General features: G+C 39.7%; 2 protein-coding genes across 2 annotated transcripts; one reads left to right on the top strand and one right to left on the bottom strand.

Moving 5' to 3' along the window:
• Window positions 1-2,590: 2,590 nt before the first annotated feature.
• LOC120428369 (craniofacial development protein 2-like) lies at window positions 2,591-3,109 on the bottom strand. Its single transcript, XM_039593371.1, has one exon. The coding sequence runs from the start codon at window positions 3,107-3,109 to the stop codon at window positions 2,591-2,593; it is 519 nt and encodes a 172-aa protein (XP_039449305.1).
• A 116-nt stretch (window positions 3,110-3,225) lies between these two features.
• Window positions 3,226-5,676, top strand: LOC128092403 (uncharacterized). Its single transcript, XM_052706158.1, has 4 exons — window positions 3,226-4,068; window positions 4,124-4,310; window positions 4,369-4,517; window positions 4,580-5,676. Exons 1-4 carry the CDS (start codon window positions 3,843-3,845, stop codon window positions 4,957-4,959), a joined length of 942 nt encoding a protein of 313 aa, XP_052562118.1. The 5' UTR covers window positions 3,226-3,842; the 3' UTR covers window positions 4,960-5,676.
• The last annotated feature ends 7,348 nt before the right edge of the window (window positions 5,677-13,024 follow it).

Below are 13,024 nucleotides of genomic sequence, written 5' to 3'. Positions count from 1 at the left end.
GATGGTCCAAGGAGAGGGCTGCATATGACTAACCGATCAAAAGCAACGCGATTCTTGGGCGCGGTTAAACCCTCGCATGGACTCATATGTATGTAGAACAGGAAATGGTTCTAGCACCCGGCATGGATCCTGTAAGTAGACTAGTGCAGAAAATGCAACGCCTCCCCCCGAAGTTATACCGAAAGGTGGTCCCGGGGGGAAAAGGGCACGGCGTTCAAGGACTGGTTTAGTGGGTCGGGAAAACTCTTTTTGTTTTCCCAACCCCACACTACCTGAGAAATGAATTCTCAGGTGTCTGATAGCAGATTCCGACCTTGTAAAAAAAAAAAAAAAAAAAACACACACACACACACACACACACACACACACACACACAGGACCATCTCGTCGGAAGCAGTTGGTGTCATAGCCGGAATGATCCCCATCGGAATCACACTAGAAGAGGACACCGTGTGCTACACCCGAAGAGGCACGAGAGGTATCCGGGAAGCCGCGAGAGCCGAATCGCTGACAAGGTGGCAACGCGAGTGGGACACTACGGAGAAAGGCAGATGGACGCATCGGCTGATCCCGTCTGTATCCGCGTGGGTGAACAGAAGGCACGGAGAGGTCACCTTCCACCTCACACAGTTCCTGTCGGGCCATGGCTGCTTCAGGAAGTACCTGCACAGGTTCGGACATGCAGAGTCTCCGCTCTGTCCGGACTGCGTCGATTGCGAGGAAACACCGGAGCACGTGGTGTTCGGCTGCCCTCGCTTCGAGGCTGCGCGAAGCGAAATGCTGGCCATTATCGGAGCAGACACCAGCCCGGATAATGTGGTGCGAAGAATGTGCAGCGACATCGCCAAGTGGAATGCGGTCGTCGGAGCAGTGACGCAGATCACTTCGGCTCTCCAGCGGAAATGGAGAGACGATCAGAGGAGGAACGACTAGGAGCCTAGTCGAAAACCCACGAGTGTGGCTGTGAAGGAGAGCACGTTATGATGGTCGGCTCTACCAAATCGGTACACGTCTCGATGGTCACAGGAGTCGAGAACCCACGAGTGTGGCTGTGAAGGAGAGCACGTTATGACGGTTGGCTCTACCAAATCGGTACACGTCTCGATGGTCCAAGGAGAGGGCTGCATATGACTAGCCGATCAAAAGCAACGCGATTCTTGGGCGCGGTTAAACCCTCGCATGGACTCATATGTATGTGGAACAGGAAATGGTTCTAGTACCCGGCATGGATCCTGTAAGTAGACTAGTGCAGAAAATGCAACGCCTCCCCCCGAAGTTATACCGAAAGGTGGTCCCGGGGGGAAAAGGGCACGGCGTTCAAGGACTGGTTTAGTGGGTCGGGAAATCTTTTTTTGATTTCCCAACCCCACACTACCTGAGAAATGAATTCTCAGGTGTCTGGTAGCAGATTCCGACCTTGTAAAAAAAAAAAAAAAAAAAAAAAAAAAAAAAAAACACACACACACACACACACACACACACACACACACACACACACACACACACACACACACACACACACACACACATAAATAGATTTGACCGGCCGCATCACTTACCACGGTGAATCCTGGCTTCACACCCATCTTACTAACACCATCAAACCTCACGTGATACTTTGTCGAAGACGCAGCCGATTTAGCGGTCTTCATCACTCAAGTCAACTCAAAAATCAAATTATTCGCTCTACAGCATTGCCTTGGCGTTCTCGATTGCGAGATTCCTTGTTAGTCCAACTGCCTACCAGCGACTCCACCGAGGCAGGACCCAGGGAGACGACTCCTAAACCTGGACTGAGCTAACGACCTAACCTTTAGGTTAGTCCGGGGCCAACATTTATTTCCCGTCCGACGGAAGGCGTGATCAGACAAATCTCGTCTCGAAAAATGCCTCCGGGACCTTCTGGGATCGAACCCAGGCCGACTGGGTGAGAGGCAATCACGCTTATCCCTACACCACGGTCACTCAAGTATCGGACTAAAATTCCTATCCACTTCCCCGTGTCTTATCACTGGTCGTGGCCGGCGCTGTGATTGGCAAGCATGATAGGGACATTTGAAAGTTGAGAAGTGGTGATGATTGGTTCCTACTCTTCATCTGTGGTCCACGGAGCAATTCTTGGAGGTCCTGGTCAATAACAGAGTAGCAACAACAGGTAGACACCAATGCAATGCTATGATATGCTAGAGTTGCTCATATACCAAAACATGCGCAAGGATCTGGCCTACACGCCAGTGATGTTTTTGATATACGCATTGGTGGCCTAAGTGCCTCAAAAATAGACATTTTTGTAAAAATGTATTTTTACGGGCTAAATCCCATTGAAAATTGAAGGGCGGAGCGCCAGCTCCTGTTACGTCCAATCAAGCTCATATTTGGGATTTGGGCTCAGTACGCCCACCAGTACCTGTCCCTGAATGCCCGCCAAAAAGTCATTTTTGTTACATCCTAGTAAGTACAAGAGAACATTATTTGGTCTTAGTCTTAGACTATCTGTAACGCGAAGTTTTATCTTTGTATCAAATTGCGAGCAGTTTTAAACTGACCAACCTAGCGCGGCTTCAGTGACACTGCCGATGGCCGAGCGTATTCAGCTCCATCCATCGTTGATTGAGGCAGCGCCAAGTTCCTTCTCCGTTGGCAGTCTTGCCTCTAGCTGCTGCACGCAGTGCTGAGCCACAACCGTGTCCTGCAGCCGCTCGGTGTTGAACGGCGGTTCAATTTGTGTTTTTGTTCGTTGGTTTGGTGATGTCCAGGTGACTTTGTGGATGTCTTTCCGGGGGAAGAGTGTGTTCCGTACCACCATACCGCGGGAGGCTGCGAAGTCGATGCACCGTTGGCCGTTGTAGTTCGTTACGGTGTGCAGGCTGTTCGACCCGACCACCGGCTTGTACGTCTCCACCCATCCAATGATGATCTTCACGTTCCTCTGAGGGCAGCTGTCGAAATTCTGCTTCAGCTCCGCGTAGAAAGCTTCCTGTTCGGCATCGGTTGATTCTCCGTGTGGGCAATGTACTTTGAAGATGTGGTAATTGTAGAAACGGTATTTAATCCGCAACCTACACATTCGGCCGTTGATCGGCTCCCAATCTATCGCGCGACTTCTCATCTTTCCTAACACTATGAAGCCGGTCGTTGGCACAAGAGAGCAAAAAATCAGACGAACAATTATATTCATGACTTATGCACAAGCATTCAGTAATCTTCTGGCCGTTGGAATGAGAGGAGTGATCTTTTTTTTGGCTATATGTGTTATATTTTGGCATATAGAATGTCAACCAGATCGGACGTTTCCATGTGGAATACATAAGAAACAAATTCTTGGGTTGATTCGCGGTGCTAAAACTGCTGATCCCCTAGAACATCCATGGCATTCGGCCGTTTTTCATTGGATCGAGCAAGATTGGGAGTACCAATGTGGCGGCACTCTTATCAATAACAAGTTTGTACTCACAGCACGTCATTGCACCTTGATAAGTGGAGTGGAGCGCCATGTTCCAATCAACGAGATTATAGTGAAACTTGGTTTGCAGGAAATTTACGGTGATCACGAAAATTCGCAAACGCACGGGGTTTCTGCGATCCATACAGTTGGCAAAAAGCATTCTGTTGACTTTCGTAATGACATTGCTCTGATTCAGTTGAATAGGACGGTTCAGTTTTCGGTGTACATTGTTCCTGCATGCTTAGCACAACAGAATGTTATCTTGAACGAAACTGGAACAGTTGTTGGTTTTGGCTTGACTAACAACAATAATCTTTCGACTACGCTCAGATTGCTTCATGTCCCGGTCTTAGATTCATTGTCATGTGTAAAAAAGCACACTGAGTTTGCTTACGTCATGGATGCTAAACAATTCTGTGCTGGTCACTCAGACGGAAGAACCGTCTGCAACGGAGACAGTGGCGGGGGACTTTTATTCCATCGGAATGGAACTATGCAACTAGGAGGGATCGTATCATTCTCTGCTACCCAAGGAACGGCTGTTACTCGTTGCAAGGAGAATGGATATGCAGTTTATACAAATGTTTTCAAATATTTACCATGGATTGAGCAAATAACAACAGGTACTAAATCATAATCTTTAATTGCTTTTGTATCACTACCTTTTCATTTTGCCAGATATCCTGATGGAACAATTTCGCCATCAACATTGCGGAATGTCAGATTCAAATTCCACCATGGCTGTAACAGTTTATCACTACTCAGATATTGGTTTTGAAATACATTGGTATAAATTTTGTATAGGAGCAGTTATAAGCCAGCGTTATGTTCTAGTCAACGGGTGTTTGTTTCAAGAAAATGATATGTAAGAGATTTGTATTGAAAAAGTGTTGCGTTTAATATTCAACACTTAAATATTTTAGAGTTCGAGTTGTTCTGAGTAATGTAGACGCGATTTCCGAGGAGGAATTTTCCAATGTATATTATGAAGACGTCGAGTCATTAATCATCTACCAATCTTCCGAAGTAAAATTAGCTCTCCTTCGTTTGGTAAACAATATAATATTTGGAGGTTTGATGAAAATTTGGAGTCGTGGAGTCGATACTGTTCTCATTTCATTTTATTTTTTACAGATCAAGTGCAACCGATTTGTTTACCTACGTTAGAGGAACTACAATCGTACGATTGGGTAACTTTATCCATTTTAAATTTTGACAATTCACCCATACTCCGTGATAAACCAGTAACAAGGCAACATTTGTCTAAATGTAAACATCAGTGTCTTGAGTATGAAAAATTCATCAGGATTAATAATGCCAATTTGCTATGTTTACAAAACATGGGGAATAATAACAAAACAACGATAATAGGATTTTACTCTCCTAGAAATGGCACTAAAAACTTTATTTTACTTGAAGCTTCACGGTATTATTGTAACAATGGTTACGGGTTATTATTGAAATTAAACTATAAAGATCATATCCAATGGATCTATGATAACATGTATCCTTAACACAATCACATTTTCAGTTCAAAAAATTTCTAACAAATTTCCTCACACATGTTGTAGTGCGACTACCAAAAAGTTATTCAATAAAGTTGATGCCTTTTTTCAATAGCAGTACACTAAAATCCCCGATTACGCTTAGGCGTTACGCTTTGTATTTCGTCGATTTCTCTGAAACGACGCAACATTTTTGCAATCTTTTTAAAGCAATTTATACGTCTTGTGCAGATCTACAAATTGATTTCAAAAGAATGTAGAAACATTACACTGTTTTCGAGAAATCAACCTAACAAAAAGCGTAACGCCTGAGCGTAATCGGGGGTTTTAGTGTACGAACTAAGGTGGCTTTACATGATCGATTTTCCAGATAAATATTTAGTTAACGTCTCACCACAATTTGAACGATGTGATAAGTCCTTTTTTGAATATTTTATTTGATTTTACTTGTAATAGTTACAGCGTGCCACATTTATAAGGATGTTTGTAAGAGTGACTACAAAACGCCATTAAAATGAAAAAAATAAAGATTTCCCCATACTTTTTTTGAGAAAAGTTCAAGATAATATTCTTTGCTTTAAAGCTTGGTTTTGAATATATTTGAAAATAAAAACAAAATAAAAAAGAAATTCGAAAATGTCTTTTCTTTACAAATTCTTGTTTCAGTTTTAATGCAATGAATTGTTGCCACCCTCATATAAAAGAAGTTTCGATCTGATCGTGCTATCTTTACACACTCATGTGCGACAACTGGCCGAAATGAATTTAGTCCGGGATGCCAGATTTCTCAGATTTGTCTGTGTTTCACAGACATTTGAGCTCATGTCAGACATTTTTTGAGGTGCACAGACTTTTTAAAAACTTCATTAAATTGTTATTTTGTAAATATATCAATCAAAACTTATTGCGTTTGTCTTCAATTGCTTAAAAACACATTTTTTGATGGATTTCTATGACTGTGAGTTGATATATTTGAATTTAAGACAAATGCACAGACATATACAGACTTTTTCACAGACATTTAAAAAAATCATGTGGCATCCCTGCCGAGGACGTTTTGTCACACGTGCATGCCCAACTACAGTATTTTTTTTATATTTTATATGTTTTTAACTCGGACTCTGGCAACCAAATTCAACCAAACTTCGGGACAATTAAAACGTGTTTGTTATCGTTTACATTGCTTGTTTTGGTTTTTCTCCAAACGTCAAAAAGCGACGTGCAACAATATAGCACGATCACGTTAACATGCAAATAAAATGCTATGAAAAAAAAATAATCATGCAGTAAGTTTGTAATATACATGAGCAATTCTCTACAAAATCGGTATTTTTTTTTTAATTTTAATTTTTGTATTTTTTAATCCGGCTGGAACTTTTTTGGTGCCTTCGGTATGCCCAAAGAAGCCATTTTGCATCTTTAGTTTGTCTATATACTTTCCATACAAATTTGGCAGCTGTTCATACAAAAATGATTTATGAAAATTCAACAGTCTGTATCTTTTGAAGGATTTTTTTGTTCGAATTTGTGTCTTCGGCAAAGTGATTTTTTATTTTACGTTTAATCAATAAAACTTGATTTGCAAAAAAACACTATTTTTATTTTTTTATTTTCTGATATGTTTTAGGAGACATCAAATGCCAATTTTTCAGACATTTCCAGAATGGGCAAAAAATCTTTGATCGAGTTATGAATTTTGGAATCAATACTGATTTAAAATAAAAATCGAAATACTGGTCGCAAAAGATTTTCAACTTCATTTTTCGATGTAAAATCGAATTTGCAATCAATCAACTTTTGTGAAATTTTGATAAATTGCACAGTTTTCAAGTTAAAGCCATTTTTTGGGAAACTTTTTTTCAAAAGTCTCACCCAAACAACCCACTATTTTCTAATGTCGATATCTCAGCAACTAATGATCCGATTTTCAATGTTAAAATATGAATCATTCGTAAAATTTTCTGATCTTTTCGAAAAAAATACTTTTATTTTTTTTAATCAAGACTTACATTTCAAAATGGCGTAATATTGAAAGGCACTAACAAAGTTTCTATTACGGGCTTTTATCGGTAGTTTTCGTTGAAATTAAACTCACAAATTAGAAGAAAGGAATGAAACTGACATTTCAGGCCATGATCCCTTAGATGTACTGTGCCCAAATCCCAAATATTAGCTTGATTGGTTGCGACAGGACCTGGCGCTTATACTTTGAAGTTAAATGGGATTTTACCCGTATTTTGGTTTTTGCCACTATGAGTCCCTTAACAATTTCTGCATTTTTCAAAAAACTCACGATTTTTTTTCTGTAAGAAATGAAAAATTAAGACTCATTTTTTTTGTTATACCGAGCTATGGAAGAGAAACAAGGCAACGACGGCAAAAAAAAAAACATTAAAATTTCATTAAAATAACTTTCTTTCTAAAAGTACGTGTCCCGCTGCTAATTCCCGTATCGCCATTGCACAGTGGTCCAGATCGCAAAATTAAGTGGAAAATGGATTTTCCGAAAAATGGTTAAGTTTTGGAGCTTTGGTGTCTTCAGAAGAGTTGTTGCATATGGAAAGGGGCAACTTTTGGTTTGGTTGAAAATTAGGGTGGTTAACGATTAGGGTGATTTTAAAAATCTAACTTTACAGGAATATTTTTGGGAATTTTTTCGTCTTCTAGAAAGTTGATGGGCTTGCCAATCCAAGCAACTTTGTCGAAGACACCAAAATTTTATCTCGTAATCTACGCCTTCTACGACCAAATTTATAGAAAGCATCTGAGCAAACCTTCAAAAATCAGTTTTTTTAACGTGGCAATTCAGGGTTAAGTTTTAGAGAAAAGTGGTATTCGGGACACTTTTAGAGCTTTAAAAAACAAACATTTTTATTATCTGACAAGTCAATTTGGACTTAAGGGTCAAAAGTTACAGCGATTTTAAGGTAAAAAATATGCAAATTTAAAACTTAAATATCTCAAAAAGGCGCAAGCCAAATTTTAAGGACTAGGTTGCATTTGAAAGAGGAGATCCAGCACTACAAACGCTGAAAAAATCTCAGGGGTGTTTTTCTTTAAACTCGAGATATCTTCATTTGAAAAAGTCTAATTTTCAAGGGAAAACCTTATGGGACCACCCTAACGAATTTCGAAAATTTTCCAAATATATGTTTTTACATGTAATTTTGCCCGCTGAATCTGAATCTGCCCTCAGAATTGACCCAAAGTGTCGAAAAATCGATTTTTGGTCATATTTTGGGTTTAAATGATAATTTTACATGGAAACCCAAAATATGACCAAAAATCGATTTTTCGACACTTTGGTTCAATTCTGAGGGCAGATTCAGATTCAGCAGGCAAAATTACATGTAAAAACATTTATTTGGAAAATTTTCGAAATTCGTTAGGGTGGTCCCATAAGGTTTTCCCTTGAAAATTAGACTTTTTCAAATGAAGATATCTCGAGTTTAAAGAAAAACACCCCTGAGATTTTTTCAGCGTTTGTAGTGCTGGATCTCCTCTTTCAAATGCAACCTGATGCTTAAAATTTGGCTTGCGCCTTTTCGAGATATTTAAGTTTTAAATTTGCATCTTTTTTACCTTAAAATCGCTGTAACTTTTGACCCTTAAGTCCAAATTGACTTGTCAGATTATAAAAATGTTTGTTTTTTAAAGCTCTAAAAGTGTCCCGAATACCACTTTTCTCTAAAACTTAACCCTGAATTGCCACGTTGAAAAAACTGATTTTTGAAGGTTTGCTCAGATGCTTTCTATAAATTTGGTCGTAGAAGGCGTAGATTACGAGATAAAATTTTGGTGTCTTCGACAAAGTTGCTTGGATTAGCAAGCCCATCAACTTTTTAGAAGACGAAAAAATTCCCAAAAATATTCCTGTAAAGTTAGATTTCCAAAATCACCCAAATCGTGAACCACCCTAATTTTCAACCAAACCAAAAGTTGCCCCTTTCCATATGCAACAACTCTTCTGAAGACACCAAAGCTCCAAAACTTAACCATTTTTCGGAAAATCCATTTTCCACTTAATTTTACGATCTGGACCACTGTGCATTGAAAGCACACATTTGTTTCATATTTTCTATACCATGGGCCACCATGTTTAACGGGGGCCCAAACTTTTCCATCCAAGTGAAAACGTGCTTTTCGAGGAAATTTTCGCGCCATCCAGATAAAACTACCCCACATATGTGAATTGTGTTTTCCCGGTTCCTGGTAATGTGCCAAACTATTTGTCAGCTTTGCATAAAATTTGTCGCACAAAAAAGTGTCGTTTTACAATATTTTTTTCATGAGGTATGACTTTGCTCCATGCACGATGCTAATTCAAGCAAATGTCAAAAGAGCAACTTTTCATACAAAAAAGCCCAGCCGTAACCCAATCTTTGCGTTGGGCGAATGAGGGTGAAAATAACTCGTTTTGATGAGGCTTCCTTGGAAAGGGAGGGAAGACCTTCCTGCTTCCTGTTCTGGGTTGAGATGAACTTTCAGTCAGGTCTAGGTGCTACAGTTTACAATGAAAACTCTCTTGGTCCTGACGTTGACTTGCGGTGAACGAGGACGTTAATTAGACCCGCAGGGCTTGGTTCTTTTATTTCTATTCATTATTGTGGTGAAAGTGACTGTTACATTAAACAGAATATGCATTTTCTGCCACAATTTTGAATTTTATGAAAAATAATGAAAGAATCTAAAATTGACAAACACAACGTATTTTATCCACCATCAACCGGAGGAATGTAGTTTTTCCCTCTTCCATGCCTGGGGGTGGTGAGAAGGTACGCAAAATCGTGCTGTTGAATTAATTTCGATGATTATTGTGGAAATATTTTGTTTATTGTTTGATCGGCAAACATTCGCAACACCCCCTTCTGCCTAACAAACAATTTTCTTGTGCACTTGTCCACGTGCCGTCGGACTGAGTTGATGTTTATGACTGTTTGTGAAGAGTTCCCAGAACCATCCGGAGGTCTGCAATTCTGCAGTGGGCAGGAACTTTCCTTCCTCTTGCTTGGGTTACGGCAGTTTATGAACCATCATTTATCGTACATTCTGTGTAGACATCGTTCTGACTAAATCTTGAACTAAATATAGATAAGTTTTTCAAACAGTTCAAAAATGGGTTTGCTCAATTAAAATTTTAAATAATAATCTTGCATAATTCAATTTTTTAAAATATAAAAAGGAAAGAAAAAAAAACGACCTTTTAAAATGTTACGACCTCATAAAACCTGTATCTCCAAAGTCGAACTGTCTGGATGACACAGACAGAGTGTTAAAGTGTGTGTGTCTGAGAGCAGTCAGTCGTCGTCGTTTATCAATATTATGGTTTTATATGGTTATCTTTTATCACTTGCCACCCTGCACAACCGTAATGGTGATGGTCGTAAAATGGTGCTGTGGTAGTGTTTGTTCACTTCAGCACGGGTTGCACGCACGTTTTGTGTGATTTCCATGTTTACAAACACCGGTAAACTCTGCACCGATAAAATCACCGTGTCTGTTGGCATTGAACTTCTGTCTGTGGGTGATTTGGCAGAACAGATTGAACAGGTTGAATTAATGTGGTACATTTTCAAAAACAGTAAAGTTTAAAATTAAATTGCGGTCATAAAAAATACTACACAACAAAAAAGTAATAGTAGTAATGCAGCTACAAAAAAAAAAATAATGCAAGCATTACTTTTCCAAAAGTTCAATATTTGACGAACAAAAAACTTTTTGCCGTTTAAAAAAAACCGTAAACATCAAAAATTCAACAAAATTAAAAAGATTTTTAAATTAACCCAAGCATGCTGAAAATGGTTCTAAACGCAAAACAGCATTTTAAGTTGATTTCAGTTGATTACACTTAAAATTTTACTGAAAATTTGATCTTTTTGGCTTCCTCTCCGAGGAATGCCATATAAAATCACTTGAAAATTGGCCAAAAAATTGCACTTCGATTTCTCGGAAATGGCTGAACGGATTTGGACACTTCCGGTTGCATTCGATCCCTCTTAGCTTCCGATAAGTCGCTATTGAAAATCTTCCCCGTAGCCCTTTCCTGTCAAAAGATATTTACGAAAAACGATTTGCAAAACTAAAATGGAAAAACAAAAAACGATGAAAAATTTTCAAAATTGCTTCATTTTTGCACAACTAGGTAGTCTGGAATGTCCTCCATCCACGGCTGAAACGGGACAAAAATCCATTGAAATTAGCCAAAGTTACAGCCACTTTAAGAAAACTGTTTGCATTCAGCCGCCTCCAAATCGACTAAAACGTGGCCAAAATTAACCAAAATTTCGGCATGTTGCACATTTTTGTAAAGCTTTTTCAAAACCCAATCCAATGAGATACATATCTCGACGAATTATTAGGCTTAGTCGCTAATATCTGCACTAAACTGCTATTTTTGACGATACCAATGCATTATCACATGCTGGTTCGCCCATCCGGCTAAAAAACCCAGAACTATTATACTTCACTCGAAAGCATTTTTCATCGTGCTTCGAATGTCATTTTAGGAAATAAAATTCCCTTTGTGAATCGCGTCCAGCATGCAAAGATTCCGCCGACCTCAAATCAGGTCCAGCATGGCCCCAAAAGTCGAGCGGCCGGAAGATTGCTCGAAAAACCAAGTCGAGCACCTTCCGGCCGGAAGATTGCTCGACAACGCGCAGAGAGAAAAAAAAAAAAACAAATCAGCTCAGAGAGCGAGCGGGAGAGAACGAGATTCGAACCCACGGCCAAAAATAAAATTCTAGGGCGCGCCCTAGCTCACTACGCCGACTCGACTTGTTGAGAAGAGTGCAACAAGAACGCGACCAACTGGTCGCAATTGGTTTACGGCAGATTATTTTATTTTGGGGGAACCCGAGTTTTGGCTTCCTCTCCGAGGAATGCCATATAAAATCACTTGAAAATTGGCCAAAAAATTGCACTTCGATTTCTCGGAAATGGCTGAACGGATTTGGACACTTCCGGTTGCATTCGATCCCTCTTAGCTTCCGATAAGTCGCTATTGAAAATCTTCCCCGTAGCCCTTTCCTGTCAAAAGATATTTACGAAAAACGATTTGCAAAACTAAAATGGAAAAACAAAAAACGATGAAAAATTTTCAAAATTGCTTCATTTTTGCACAACTAGGTAGTCTGGAATGTCCTCCATCCACGGCTGAAACGGGACAAAAATCCATTGAAATTAGCCAAAGTTACAGCCACTTTAAGAAAACTGTTTGCATTCAGCCGCCTCCAAATCGACTAAAACGTGGCCAAAATTAACCAAAATTTCGGCATGTTGCACATTTTTGTAAAGCTTTTTCAAAACCCAATCCAATGAGATACATATCTCGACGAATTATTAGGCTTAGTCGCTAATATCTGCACTAAACTGCTATTTTTGACGATACCAATGCATTATCACATGCTGGTTCGCCCATCCGGCTAAAAAACCCAGAACTATTATACTTCACTCGAAAGCATTTTTCATCGTGCTTCGAATGTCATTTTAGGAAATAAAATTCCCTTTGTGAATCGCGTCCAGCATGCTAAGATTCTGTCGTCCCTAAATCAGGACCAGAATAGCCTCAAAAACGTCTTCGCCAAGCCAAGACAAGTCAAGTCATTTCGGGAAATGACAATATGTAATGTGTTCTTAGATACCTATCCATGAGCCATCGATCGACTCCGTTAGCGATACACTTTTTACCCTTTCTTAAATTTTCGCTTTAGCTGTAGAAGGTGAGAGCGGAATGCAAGGCGTGAGAAGGAGAGAGTTTACGGAAATTTTGACTCGTTTGAGCACTGCATAGGGACGTGGCGTTACATCGTGCTGCCATCTGGTTTTTTTAAGTGCAAAAGTGCTGAGTCATCGTCTAAAAATAGACGGCGTCCTATCTCGCCCAGCAAAATGAAGTCGATAAAGTAGTCGGTTTCGATAAGAAAAAGTGGAAAACGTGGTCTAAAAATAGTGACGCCATCCCCCTATGCCGTCACGGTGTAAAAACTCGCGTGCATTGCTTACATGGATTTTCGTCGACGAACATGGGCGTATTTTACTTCTACTCGGATTGAATAGCAATCGATTTAGTAAG

This window comes from Culex pipiens, chromosome 1 (genome assembly GCF_016801865.2).
Source record: "Culex pipiens pallens isolate TS chromosome 1, TS_CPP_V2, whole genome shotgun sequence".
In the NCBI taxonomy this organism is placed as follows: Eukaryota; Metazoa; Arthropoda; class Insecta; order Diptera; family Culicidae; genus Culex; species Culex pipiens.
Note: the sequence above shows the minus strand (reverse complement) of the source record. Positions and strands in the feature narration are given on the sequence as shown.